Source organism: Spodoptera frugiperda, chromosome 7 (genome assembly GCF_023101765.2).
Source record: "Spodoptera frugiperda isolate SF20-4 chromosome 7, AGI-APGP_CSIRO_Sfru_2.0, whole genome shotgun sequence".
Lineage (NCBI taxonomy): Eukaryota > Metazoa > Arthropoda > Insecta > Lepidoptera > Noctuidae > Spodoptera > Spodoptera frugiperda.
The window spans coordinates 2,069,042-2,084,061 of NC_064218.1; the positions used below are offsets into that span (position 1 = coordinate 2,069,042).

The following is a 15,020-nucleotide window of genomic DNA, read 5'->3' on the forward strand; positions in this document are numbered from 1 at the left end:
AACACATAAACCATTTTAATTGAACCTTACCTCAATCCCTTCAACGTAAACACAGCAACACATGAAACCACACAATCCAGTATAAACCGACCGTCGAATGTGGGAAAAGACCAAACAAAGCGAGACCATGATAAACTGGTTTGTACAGCTATATGTGCTACCGTGTATCCATCCATTAACGATACTCCAAGGTCGCAGTCATAATTCAACCCTTGCAATATCTAAGCAAACAATAATTCATTGATAAACAGACTGCTCCTTGTTACCAAGTTATGGCTAAGCACGCTTTGTATGACCTTGAGCTGTTTATGTTCAAAATATGATAATATCGAAATCAATAATGTTTGTTTGAATATTAATTTTGTATTATTATTATTGGAAGTTTATATTGACTGTTGGTTTCAATTGTTTATTATTTTAACGTTGGCTCAGACGTATTTTCTCTTGTATTGTGGATGTGTTTACAAACATACAATTTTTCATACACATGACACCCAGATCGGAGTCAACACTTTGTGGATCATACAAAGAGTTGTTCAATATCCACACAATATGTATGAATTTTTTTAAGGACGAAATCATTCTATGACTTCTCCCGCCTTGGGCGAAGCGAGAGGAAGTGTCAGACTCTTAACTGACTAAAAACCACCCTGTTCCTACTCCTGTTTTTCGAGGCGGAGCCCCGGTAAATCCGCTAGGTAGTCCGCAGCTCCGGATGCAATGGGCGCTAATGTAACTCAAGAGAATATATACAAAATTTCTGAATATCAATGTCGATCAATCGGAATTGGATTCAAGAGTAAGCCTCCAAGTCTAAACTTCGTAAAATAATATCAGAATCAATATTCGTAGCTAGAACAATAATTTGTTACAGGAGTGAGTAAAATAACGACCATACTCATGGCTTCGCGATGGTTTTGTAATCCGTTCGCGTGCAAACGTAACGTGAATAGATAGTAGCTTATTAATAGAAAATGTTCCGATCGTGTTCTCGTATTATTCCTACGAAATAAACTAAATATAGAATTTGGGTCAAGGATGCTTCCTAATCGTCCTGGGATTACGGAGTAACTACTGGTTATTGGTAGTTGTATTCTAACTCACACTTTGAAATCTTTACTACTTAAATTAGTGTTATCGGCTTACTCACGTAACTGTTTGATGAAGAACTCGACTGGTTTCAAGCCATGCTAGAGGCTCATATTCTTGAGCAGCAGTCCGCGACACACAACGCGGCGATTGTCGCGCTGCTACTGGTCTTTACTACGTGTGTAGTTTAATTTTGTCTGCATTTTTAAGGCTTTATACTCTTGTGTCTTAATTGCTAAGATTTTTTTGTCACATGGGCAATGCTGACCAATGGCCTTTTCTCATACGAAAAATATTTGAGCATTATTCACCACGCTTGCTTAATGCAGGTTGGCGATTTCAAAATTATGATTAGAAATTAAAAACCCAGGTTTCTTTGCGATGTTTTCCTTCATCGTTTGTCAGTGGCGTCTAAATAACCTAAAAAAGTACATGTTACTCGGAAAAAGTCACATTGGTACTTCCCGTTGGTAGGTTTTGAATCCGCACTCTCATGCATGAGAAGTGGGCTTCTTAAACCTCCAAGCGACCACGACACTTCATTTTAGGATTAATTTTATACTATAAACCGAACACCCTCGCAAAGTTACATAAGCAACCCGTGTGAGTATTCTCATTAACCTAGCAAAAAGGTTCGATAACTTTTAATACAGTACTCCTTAGCCTTCCCCAACAGGGACTAAAAAGCACTAAAGAGAATACACAAAGTCTTTTTGATTATCTTAGACACAAACTTCCAGTATTAGATCAAAGTTGTGTTCGATATCAAAGCTGAGTTAGGCCGGCGTATACGCGTACTCCCTGCTCAATTAACGCAGGTGATAGGCTACGTCCCACGGGCGTACCGCTGCGTACCCGTCGGCAAATTCACGCCTGTCTCCCGCAAACTATGTGTATTGCAGTCTTTAGTGGGTTTTAGCCCAGCGGTCGTTAACATTTGTATGTGGGGAATGGTGTGATGTTGTTTGGTTTAGTATTGTATTGTTTTTGGAGGCTGTGGGTGATAGGAGAGTAGAATACATAGAAACATTTATTATTATTATCAGCTTTAAGGTTATAACACATACGAAACCGGAGACCTGATTTTATGACTATGAGTGATTCTATGATTTCAAACAAAAAAGAGTTTTTAAAATCGACGCATAATTAATACCAACGATTTTTTCATAACAACGTCTAAACCATTTTTACAGCAGTTTTTTTCATATGAAGGTATAAAAATTGAAGTTAGGAAGCATGTCTTATATTTTTTATTTTTTTTAACTTTTGTTTGAGATATGTCACATTGTTATAGGACATGGGGCAATTTTGACCCATCTGCTTTATTACAAAACAAAAAACAAGAGTGCGTCTAATAATGTAACTAGAAACGGTACAACATGTTCAGAAATAATAAGAACTATTTAGTTTGACCGTTTGTATTTAATGTAACAAACAAAATTAGGTCAAGATTTTCTTACATAAAATAAAATAAAATAATTTGACGCTAGTGATTCGGTTCTTGTCACTTTGGACGTCAATTACTGATCGAGATTCGATTGTCGAGTCAGTCAAACGAGCAAACGAAGGCGATTTTTTGTTGAATATTTTTTTGTTAGTAGCTTGATTGACGTTAAAGGAAACTAGATGTCTCTTTATATATTAACTTAGGTATATAATATTGTACTCTGAGTTAATGGAAATAGAGTTTATTTTAGGAAGTTTTGTGAAGATACTTAGATACTTTTATATGTTTTCGATGAGTTGGTAGATGTTTAAAGAATTGTAATTGATCTAAAAAACGCAAGTAGGTATTTAAAAAGCAAAGTACTCTTCAGTACTTGGAGAAATGGAAACAAATATAAAACACCTAAATTATTATTATCTAAGATCTGATAAAATTAGTTAAGAGCCTCTATGTATACTCATTAGTTTTATTTCTATCACAATAAAGAAACAACAAAATACCGCCGCGTCTGCGTGCTTTCGCGTGATCAGCTGTTAGCAGCGAGGCGCCCGCGCTCGCGTCATCAGAAGCCTAGTAACTAGGTATCTTGGAACTTTACTTACTTTACTTTACTTTGTTATTGTGATAAAAATAAAACTAATGAGTATACAAAAAAAGTTTCTTTGGGAAAGTTGTTTGTAATCATGAGTACAATCACGTGTTTAAATATCCTTCACTAATTACCAGTCACCCTTTTTTTTTTTTTTTGAGAAAATCATCCAATGACTTTTCCCGCCTACATATTTAATCACTAGCTACTTCCGCGCGGTTTCACCCGCTCTGCTCGGCTCGGGCGGTGAGCTATTGGTCATACCAGCGTACTTCCGCGCGGTTTCATGTTTTATGGCGTGATGTTTTATAGTCTATAGCCTTCCTCGATAAATGGACTATCTAACACAAAAATAATTATTCAAATCGGACCAGTAGTTTCGGAGATTAGCGCGTTCAAACAAACAAACAAGCTCTTCAGCTTTATAATATTAGTACCTATAGATTAAATGTACTAAAACTTACCGGTACACAGATCTCGTCGTTTAGAGTAGTATTTATCAAAATGACTGGTTTAAGACTGCTTGTGTATTTGTCTATCACGCCGCATAGGTCCTGTCCGTCCGTCAGCGGGTTGTTTTCTACGATAGCGGACACTTGAGGAAACCATAACCTTAGGACGTTGTACCTGAAATTTTTAATAAATTTAGAATTGTGACTTGAGAAAAATACTTAGATTTTTTTAAATAAATCTCGTTATTGATCAGGTTGCACGTGTGGCTTGCTGAGTCAAGGGTCTTAGGGTCAATTCCTAAGCATGGCTCAGTTTATTTATTTGAATTTTCTAATTGGAGGTATAGTTGATGGAGGATAGGCAGGCCTTTGCCCTGCAGTGGGATGATCACGGCTAAAAATAAATGTCAATTGGACTGTTGTTACACTCATTATAAGTAATTAAAACTGCAAACTACAATAGAGCCCTATAACACAGGTACCCATTTCCAGACACTGCACACAATCTAAATTTTCAATAACACTTTGTCCCTTCAAACAATTGAACCCAAACTCCTGCCTCGACACTCACACTTGAAGCTACTCAATAAACATACTTACATAGCCATAATAATGAAATTAGTGAAGCAAGTCATAGCTAAATAAACTCCTAGTGGTTTCTGAAACATCGGTTTGACATTGTACAGCCCTTCCACAATCTGATGACGTATGCTCATCTCTGCCTTACGTTCGGGGGCTTCATCTATTGAGTGCTTGTTCTTGTCCTTCCATATGTTGTAGAACTGTAATCCAAATATAAAGAAATAATAAAAATCGTTATACTTAATATAACATCTTCTGATTTGTTTCGTTGCGGGATCCAAGACAGTCATTAATTTCCCTGGGACGCACCGGACTTCAGTGTTCCGGTGTTTTCATGTTTGTATCTTCTGTAGATCCTGGCTAACAGGAGTTGCAGCGGTATGGGAGAGTATGGAAGGAAAAAAAACTTAATATAGATTTTTACTTACTACTAGACGTACGTCTGACGAGCATGCATGAAAAGACTGATGACTGTTGATAAAGCAAAAGAAGTATGTAAGATTCCTAGCAATTGGCGTTCCATTGTCTTTGCCTACCTCCATGGGAGATAGAAGTGAGGTTAATGTATGTATGTACCAGACGTAACAAAGGAAGGTTAAGGTGAAGGAGGAGTAATAAACAAAACACATTATTTTTAATGCGTTTAGTTAAAAAACAAACGAAAATTCTAATGTATTTATACATCACAGCTACATCCACTATTTAAGGTGTGAATCTAATATCATAATAATATATTACTATATGACGATAAATTCTTCCTTTACAACACAAAGTAATAATACTATATCTTCAGAAAACATGTTAATGCTTTCCTACCGTAATTAATATAGGTAGTCTACCTAACATAAAAGTGAAATAACAAGAAAGGAAATCACCACCAGTCATAAAAAAGTACACAATTCTGAGTTTCGTAGGAACTATAAGAGCCTTCGTCTAACATAGTAACATAGTAACGGTATCAAATCAGGAAATATCGTCATAATAAGTGGAGTTTCCACATATTTATCGAAGTCATAACTCAAACTGATGATGCGAGCGTATGGCAGAATAATTTTTACAAATGGATACAATGTTACAAGCTAAATAATATTGGACAGAAGTCACAGTCCGCAGTCAGATTCTTGGGGCAAGTAAAATATTACCTTGTTTTATGGAACACGCCGGCGAACGAGCGCCGGCGAATTTAAGGTTTGTTGTTGAATCGGGGATTGGGAAGATTGGGAATTGGGCCTCCCGTAACCTCACTCACACAACGAAACACAACGCAAGCGTTGTTTCACGTCGGTTTTCAGTGAGGCCGTGGTATCACTCCGGTCGAGCCGGCCGATTCGTGCCGAAGCATGACTCTCCCACACTTGACGGTTTCTTTAAATTGACAGTACCTAATACGTACATACGTACAAAGTACGGAATTGTGACCGGTAATATGATGTTCGCTTCCATTTACCTTAAATAACAGACCTGATGAAGAGTAGGTGTTACATTATACAGTATAGGTACCGCTTCTGCTATCAAATGCCATGACAGCATGCAATTACGAACTATTTATTCCATACCAGAATCAGCCGAGTGACACGTTGTGTAACAGCTGGTCGATAGAAATATTTATTATAGTATTATTAATAAGCTTAAATATATTATTCCATATCGGAGGGAGGTGTGGGTGACACATTCGGGGGATACAGAGGGCCTCTTCGTCATACATAGGTAGAGGTATGTGTAGGCAGCAGTAAAACAATAAAATATTCGTAATGGAATGATTGTTTATTTTCGTATATTGCGCTGTTACTTCAATTAAGCTACTGATGGAGCCGGCATTTCCTTCCTGACTGTGAGATGAAATTCCGAAATAAACTCAGAGGTTTCACTCATTTTTGCATGGTTAAAAAATTATATCAAAGATAAGTCCACTCTTATTGTAATAATGTCCATTGTTACTTAATAACAAATTCACAACACTGATTCTAATGATTGCAATAACTGATCACTGATCGACTGACAGTATTTTCAGTAAGTAGCTCTTCGTTCGGAGTCCAAGACAAGAATGAGTGTTGTATTGCGATGTGGAATCGTCCACCGCTATCTCACCTTTTTGATAGACGTGACGTCACAATTGATTATTAAAACGTGCCATTTTTTTACAATATCTTTGTAAAGGAAATGTGAACTTAAACTGATCAATTGGAAAGATATTATATTATGTAAAACTACATTATATTGAAGCAACCAAAGTGATTTTATCAAAGTATGCTCTAGCGTAAACCTTCTGCACCCTTCCTCTCCTACTCACACTTCGCAGTACGTTATAATCGTTCAATATTTCCGTGGTAATATTTTCTCCTTGTATTATTTAATATCCACGAGGTTTCTGGATGTACAATTTGCTTGATGGCATCATCTTTCTTCTACCATATACCAAAGAAATCTCCTTCGAAGATTTATTTCGGTTCTCAGATTGACTCTGTGAATCTTTCGTAAAAAAGGATTTTACTGAGATTGGAAACATTCTCTATCGAGATGGACTTTCGAATATTACATGGGAATAATACATAATATGTAAATATGTGTGTGTTTCAGTGTGATAGTGTTGTTTTCTGACGGAGATGCAAAGAGATTTCTTGTAGGAAAGATTGTATCATAACAACGAAAAAGAGGCAAGCTACGTTGCACCGCACATGTCGTAATTTTATCCAGTTTTATTAATATTTTTTTTGTTATGTTATGGATCCATTGTAATAGTGGATAAGACTATTATTGAATTGAAAATTTAAATAAAAAAAAAATACATTAATTTAATAATGGCTTCGAAATTCTATTACGACAGGAGTGATACCACGACCTCACAGAAAACCGACGTGAAACGCTTGCGTTGTATGAGTGAGGTTACCGGAGGCTAAATTACCCCCCTTTCCAATTCCCGATTCCGAAACAATCCTTAAATTCCTAACCACCAAAAGGCCGGCAACGCACTTGTAACGCCTTTGGTGTTTCAAGTGTTCATGAGTGGCGGCGATTGCTTACCATTATCCGTCTGTTCGTTTGCCGGCTTATACCTTAAGAAAAATAAAATAAAAAGAAAACCGATTTTATCATATATCGAAAAAATGCAACCCAATCAATATTAGGTTTACTGCAACGCGTAAAAATATTACAATCCATCTAAATCAATCACTTAGGTTATACCTAACCGAATAAAATTTTAATATCGCACCCCTCAATAAAGCCAGTCCAATACCTACCAAAACTTTTTCATTTCAATAACATCAGAAAGTAATTTTCATCTTTTTAAAACACCTTTTGTGTAAAACATTTCATTTCAAAGGGAATTTTGTACTTCAATTTGTGATAAACAAGAATTTATTTTATTTTAAGCGTGAAAAGGTTGATTTTAATTGAACACTCCACGGCAGAATAGGGTTGTCTATTTCGATATTTTCAACGGCGCTTGACAGCTTAACGTTGGACCGCAGACCGCGAACGAACTATTTTAAAAAATAAATAGAAAAATTTATTAAAACAAAAATTGTTTTTTTTTAACTACACTGGATCGTTTTTACCTTTACACAGTCGATGCTATCAAAGCTATTAAAATGTAACAAGATATTTTTTTATTTTATTTTTGATACATAGTTGCTCAATTTATTGATGATATTGAGGCTTTTCTGCAAAAATATTATTTTATGTAAGATATAAGATTTTTTCTATAAGAAAAAATTGTCCAAATTAGACTGCTTCGTTGGTCGAGTGGTTGCAAGGGCGATAAGGAGTCTCGTGTTTGATTCCCGAGTCGGACAAATGTATTAAGTACTGGGTTTTATTTCGGATTTTCAAAAATTTCTCAGTAGTAGCACGGAGTTTGAAATTGTGCCCAGTATATGGCAATAGGCTTACCCCTATTACATGGGACTTATAACACAAATGGTGAAAAGTGGGTGTACATTGTAACGTGGCATTGAATGCCGTAATGTGCACCTCTGCCTGCCCCTTCGGGGATAAAAGGCGTGACGTTGCATATACAAAATTAGTCCGTTTATGTGAATAAAACGCATAATTAAATATATATTCAAACAGGTCTGCATTTATGAAGTGTAGCGTTTGAAATGTTCATTGAGTCTATTAAATGTTCAATTAGTATCAAATGAATTATTAGATCGCTGAAATATCGAACTAATTTATTATAAATTTGCTCAATGCTCAATTTACAACTGCTTAAAATTTACACACATTTATAAACTCACGCTTATTTCTTATGGGGGTAGACAGAGACAGTGGAACCCCAATTACTACGAATATTACCCACCACTTTCGCTTCATCATTTCATTCAGTCATCAGTCTCTTCATGCATGCTCGACGGTTAAGGATATTTTTTATTTGGACTCTTTTTTAATATATCGCCAATGTGGTTGCTATATGTCAGTAAGTAATAATAATTATTACAAAACTTTAAATAACTTATGCATAATAATAAATTATAAATAAATAAAACTTGTTAACAAAAACAACAATTAATACAGTTTGCCAAAAGTCCTAATAAAGTAGAAAGTTACAACCCTATTGAAGAGAACTAAAACTAAAATATAATGTTTTAAAGAACATAAAATCTCAATATTAAGTACAATTTCTTTGAAATTCAAATTGTTTTAACAACTCTTAGATACAAATTATTCAAAAACTAGTTTCTTACGATGACTTTGTCTTTTAAAATTCAATAAAAAGACTTTTTAAGTTCAAGGTATGATTTAATGGACTGTCTCATTGGTCGAGATCGATCCCTTTTGTATGTGGTATAAGCCGGTAATGAAGCAGACGGATCACATGATGGTAAGCAATCGCCGCCGCCCATGGACAACTGAAACACTAGAGGCGTTACAAATGCGTTGCTGGCATTTGGGGGTTGTTGGAGTACCGGGGATTGGGAAGATTGGGAGCGGGGGGGGGGGGTAATTGGGCTAGATAACGTTAGTTTTCTGTGAGGCCGTGCTATGGTTTCGGTCAATCAAATTGTGAAACCTGTGGTATTTCTTAAGATATGTATCATTTTTCATTGGAATGTGTTAAATATGAAGCTGATAGGACTCAGTTGTTCAGAGCTTTGAAATTGAAGAAGATAGATATCGGAACATTTCACAGAAAATTGACAAAGCCGAATTCTGATGATACAAAGATGTTGTTCAGTTTCATGGAACTGATAACATTGATCTTTTGAGTCAGACTCACTTTCAGACTATATTAAGGTACGATTTTTTTGGACCGGTGGAAAATCATCCAATGATTTGTCGGCCGGCGTGACGTAATATTATCTACTTCAAGATTGACCTCTACCAAAATATTAGTATCCATGATTGTCCTTAAAATTCCTGCAATCGGTTTTTGCGTAATGCGTTAACAAACATACATACATACGCGCCTATATGCAATCGGAAAAAAATACCTTATACAATAAAGACCTTCACATATTATACAATACAATACTAAATAATATATAATTTATTAAATAAAACCCAAGAACGAGAGACCTGCCCACAATAAATATTTACTAAATAAAATAATACAACTATACAACACAAAAAATATCTACAATAAAAAGAAAAGATATTTTTTCTATTATAATTATGCAAACTCTAAGCTATAATTTTATTACTAGGTATTTTATTTTATAAATTGGAGTTCATTAAGGCTAAACGTTATCTTTAGATCAATTAATTTCTAAATGTTTTCTGAGACTTTCTATACCACATTTTATAACGATTGATGGACACGATTGTTGCTCTAATTGTTAATTAAAATTTGGTCTGTTTACAATTCAGTTTGAATGCTAATAACCTTTTATTTTGTTCAGTTTAATTTATTTATATTAATAATTTAAATAAGCTCTATATAGATTCAAGTTAAGTGTCAATGACCTTTAATTTCTTTACATTTATTTTAGCTTGTTACTTCTATTCAAATGTGAATTGAATATAAGAACATTGTGTCACGAATGTATCAATGCTTTACTTTATTTGTTAGTTAGTTTTGGTATTTGTTAGTCGCATTGATATAAGTGTGATTGTCTTGCAAATGGTATTATGACCAATTTCTAGATCGCTTTTTCTACTCAACGGGATAGTTTGTGGAAATAATTCCACATCTCCGCACCGAAGTCGTACTTTGCACCAGTACAGTTATCATTGTCCTCATCATATCAGCGACAAAACGTACACTGCTGAACATAGATCTCCTTCAATGACTTCCAGACCAGATTCAGAAGAAAGAAAGAAAAGACCTATTGGAAGCGACTTGCATCTATCCGGTTAAGTTATGAATCCCTTGAAATAAGGAATTAGCCTATTGCCATACATTACCATTGTCATTCAGAGTTTCCTTTTTTAACATTCACCCACAATAGGATTTTCTCTTGTGTCGTGTGTACGTTTAAAACATACACATTACACCCAAACCCGCAATACAACTCCATGTCTCTATATAGCAATTGAGAATAAAACCTTAATATTACTTTGCCTGACTCGGTAATCGAACCAAAGTCGCCTTATAGGTAGTTGCACTTAACCATTTAACTGATGAAGCAGTCAATTATGCTAAAATCAATCTTAATATTAACATGATAGTCTAATTAGCGGGCTAATCAAGTAGACTATCAGTAATGAGCTATGCATGCTATTAGCTTACCTTTGACAAGCTATGTCATAGTAAACGTAATAGTAATCATATTATTAATTTGGCTATTGAATTTACTACGCAGTCTTATTTATATGTTTGTAAAATTGTAATCTGTATATCGATTGTCGTACTTTAAATATTCGGGTGGGAGGACAAAGTAATATAATTATGTTCGTTGTTTTTTTAAACAATCAAAGTAAAAATTGCAATCGCCCATTAATATATTTTAAAGTTTTTTTTTAATGAAAACTTTGCTTATATCATAAAATCCGTAATTGCGCTCCTAATGATACATGACCTACTAGACGTCAGATATTTTTTTCAGTTTTTGTCAGTCTGTCTGTGTCTATCTGTTTGTTTTGGCTAATCTCTGAAATGGCTGGATCGATTTCGACGGGGCTAGATACAGATATAAGATACTAAGAAGTACCTTGGCTAACTTTATTGTTGATTTTATTTAACTAATACCCAAATTCCGTCAGAAGTCATTATTCTACACGGACACGAGCTGTAATATTTAAAAAGCAGTAATACTAAATTCTCTTACCGGATAAGTATCAGCAGGTTTCCCAGTATTTTCTTTATAGATACTAATGAGTATTTCTCTCGCTTGGTCATATTTCTTCTGCGTCACCAAATACTTGGGGCTCTCAGGCAGCCAGAACACGTACATCACAAACGCTGCTAGTGCCCATAAAGACATTAGGTATAGGTAGAAGTTCCAAGTGTTTAGTACTGTAAAATAAAGAAATTAGGTAAAAACAACTCTTAATGTAGGTACAATAAAGTTTAAATTTATTTAAACACAAAAGGCATATTCTAAAAACGCTGTTGGGACGCAAAAGAATATGATACTAGCATCTTTACATTTAAATTTTAGGTTTTGTCCACAGCGGGGTCCAGTTTCAAACAGTAACTAACGAGAATCCAAAAAAAAACGATAATTGAAATCTTTAGTGGACCCCAAAATATATACCGTTAAAAAAACTGTTTGGTCAATGTATCATATGTAAATAAATTCACATAGTAAAAATCGGTTATTTCAATATTACAAACAGAAACTCCATATTTATTTACTGATGCAGATAAATAAAATAAAACTCAAAAACCAAAAAATCCTTTTTTGCTGACAATCAACTCCGCTTTAGGGTGCTTTTCCACGAGGACACGGTGGAGCATACAGTAGCGGTGTGCCCTGCATGGGCTGAGCACCGCCGTGTCCTTAGGGATGTGATCGGCGACGGTGACCTCTCGCGTCCGGCTTTGGTTCAGGCCATGATGCGGAGCGAGAGGGAATGGGACGCCGTCTCCTCCTTCTGCGAAGCAGTCATGCTAGCTAAGGAGGAGGCGGAGCGCGTGAGGGAACGATCCTCCTCACGCCCCAGCCGCCGCAGAAGACACTCCGGGCGTCGGGGATCGCGTGACGATCTCCGGCCACCGTAAGTGCGGGTCTGCGGACGGCGAGCAAGGGTAGCTCGCCGCCCGACCAGAACCAGACCCGTGCGTACGGCGCGTCGCGTTCCGCGCGCGCCTCAAAGAGCCAGACCACCACAGATGGGGCCCAGTAGGGCTGATGCCTGATCCGGAGCTGCGGACAACGTAAAAGGTTACCGGGGCTCCGGCTCAAAGCAGGAGAAGGAACGGGGTGGTTTTTAGTCAGTAAGAGTCTGACACTCCCTCCCGCCTCAACCAAGGCGGGAGAAGTCATTGGATGATTTTCCCCCATCAAAAAAAAAAAAAAAAAAAAAAAAACGGTGCTTTTCCACCAGATATGTGCTATGTAACTATGCTACGAAGATGTAATAGCTAAGCTGTAAAACTATATGACCATTTCTACTGATACTAAACTATGTAGCTGTGCGAGGAAGATGACCAGCTTGAGTATGCAATGTATAATAGGAAAGCCATTGCCGTCCGCCTCCACCAATGCTAAGCCAAACGCTTCCACAACAACGTAGCATAGCACATCTTTAGTGGAAAAGCGCCCGTAAACCACAAAGGTCGTAAAACAAAATGTCTGCCGCTTCAAAAGTCAAGTGAGCCAGCACAATTACTGGGGAAATTCTAAAAGGTTGACGGAAATCCCTTTTTTAAGTTCAGCCCTTTGTTGTGGGGATTTATTGTGGAGACTCTAAGCAAACATGCTTACTGACTCAACCTGTAGTGTGTTACGTCGGTACTTTTAGGCTTGGACCCGCGTTAGGTGTTGAAAAATAGACCTATATAGGATTAATGTCAGCTGAAAGGACGTTCGCTTTTATCTCAAGTGTTTTCTTTCTAACAATAAGAGGTCTTTTTATTGAATTGTTTGGTTTAGATGGTTTGTTCTAACTTATTCTTTTGGGGGTTTGTGCTTTTAAATTGTTGGATTTGTGGTGGGTATTTTATGAGTGGTATCAATAATAACATTCCATAATGTTCTGTACTAGCTAGTGCTACCTGTGTATAAAACTTATAGTTTCTATTGTCTGTGATTGGGAATAAAATTATACGGTTTTATAGTCCATTACGAACAATATTCAAGTTTAATTAATAATTATAAACTAGCAATCATTGAATAAAATATAAACGATCATTTTATATTTTACTACACCGTTAGTCGAGTTATAATAGTGTTGGATCGATTACTCTATTTCATTGTCTGGACTTTAAAAGAGACTATGGCTTCTGAGTTTTGTTTCTGCATTTCTTCTCAGAGTAGTCGGATAGGAAATTCCGGCCTCATCTAGCTATTTGAAATATTGACGTGTAAAAGTGTTATTTTACAACCTACTTACAGAAACAAATATCATTTATCATACTGGATCCGAAAAATAATTATTATTCAGTTTATGTCGATTTTCTGAAACTCACAGTTACGGTGCGGGATCTAAAATTATGGTTGATGTGAAATAAAAATAATCCACATATACTTACCAAATTTCCCACCAAACAAGGAATACTTCCAATCATTGGTCAGTATGCCCCAGGACATGGCAGCTATGATAACGTGAGAGACAGCTATGAAGGAAGACTGAACCAACATCACACGGTCTCTTATACTGGAGTAAGAGAACTCTGCAGTCAGAGAGACACAGGCACTGAATGATGTTGCATATCTGAAAGGAGAAAAAGATGGATATTAGATTGTGTATTATAATAGGGTTTATCATAGATTATATTCTAAGCCCCATGTAATAGGAAATGGACTTATTGCCATACAAAAGGCACAACTTGAAAACCTAGCGATCTTTTGATCCTCGGAGAGGTAAGAATCGGTGCAAAATTGAACCATCAACAGTCATGTTATCCGAAGCAACAGACAACTTCTGTTACCGAGAAGGAACGGGGGTTATTAGTCAGTACGAGTCTGACACTCCCTCTCACTTCACCCAAAATGAGAGAAGTCATTGTATGATTTTCCTCCCATAAAAGAAAAGCAGCCATGTGATTCTTAGGATGTTGAAGAAGAGTTTAAAAAAAAGTAAAGAATACAATCAATGATATAATGCTTTAGGTTAAGCCCGCGAAACAAATTCGAGACTGCTTAACTCTCTATAATAATTTTGTTGCTTGTTGCTTAACCTACAAAATCAAGTTTCTTAAAACATTCCACTAGAAATCAATTTCGAAAATCTAAAAATATATTGAGTCGTGCTTTCAAAGCCACACACGGACTATTACAACGGCAGTCTTATGTTCATATGACAACCGGGACCGACGGCTTTACGTGTTCATTGAGCCACGAATACTCTCGATTTGTTACGAAATCGATCGATTCCTTGCGGCTGATATCGAGTGAATTCTGCTGTATAGCCATTGTACACATAAAACATAGGAGTAGTTTTAGAATCGAGCATCTGATGGAAGAGGTTTAAACGAATAATGCTTGCCTGTCAAATATAGAATGCGAATTTTAAGCGTAATGTTTCGAAACCTATCAACGGCAAGTAACAACCTGACGTTTTCCGAATTATATTCTTTGAATGATTATTTAGAGACCACTGACTAACGGTGAAGGAAAACATGGTAAGGGAACCTGGTCTTATAAGCTTGAAATCGCCAGCCCGCATTGAGCAAGCGTGGTGATTAATGCTCAAACCTTCTCCGTGTGAGTAGAGGCTTTAGTCAGCAGTGGCCATTTATAGGCTATTTATTAATGATGATGTAGTTTTTAATTTGCATCATTGGGATTTGTGTTCGGTTTCGAATCATTTCATA

The 15,020-nt window shown here is 36.3% G+C and overlaps 2 protein-coding genes across 3 annotated transcripts in view; one reads left to right on the top strand and one right to left on the bottom strand.

Annotated features, from left to right (window-relative positions):
• Positions 1-15,020, top strand: part of LOC118265648 (hemicentin-2) — a 307,809-nt gene that overhangs the window by 116,950 nt on the left and 175,839 nt on the right. The window lies entirely within an intron of this gene.
• LOC118265651 (synaptic vesicle glycoprotein 2C-like) overlaps positions 1-15,020 on the bottom strand; it is a 32,523-nt gene that overhangs the window by 3,849 nt on the left and 13,654 nt on the right. The window contains exons 4-7 of the mRNA XM_035578654.2: positions 13,737-13,918; positions 11,368-11,555; positions 4,178-4,359; positions 3,590-3,752 (exon numbers count right to left, since the gene is read on the bottom strand). Of these exons, the coding sequence (XP_035434547.2) occupies positions 3,590-3,752; positions 4,178-4,359; positions 11,368-11,555; positions 13,737-13,918 (715 nt within the window). The remainder of the gene's footprint in view (positions 1-3,589; positions 3,753-4,177; positions 4,360-11,367; positions 11,556-13,736; positions 13,919-15,020) is intronic.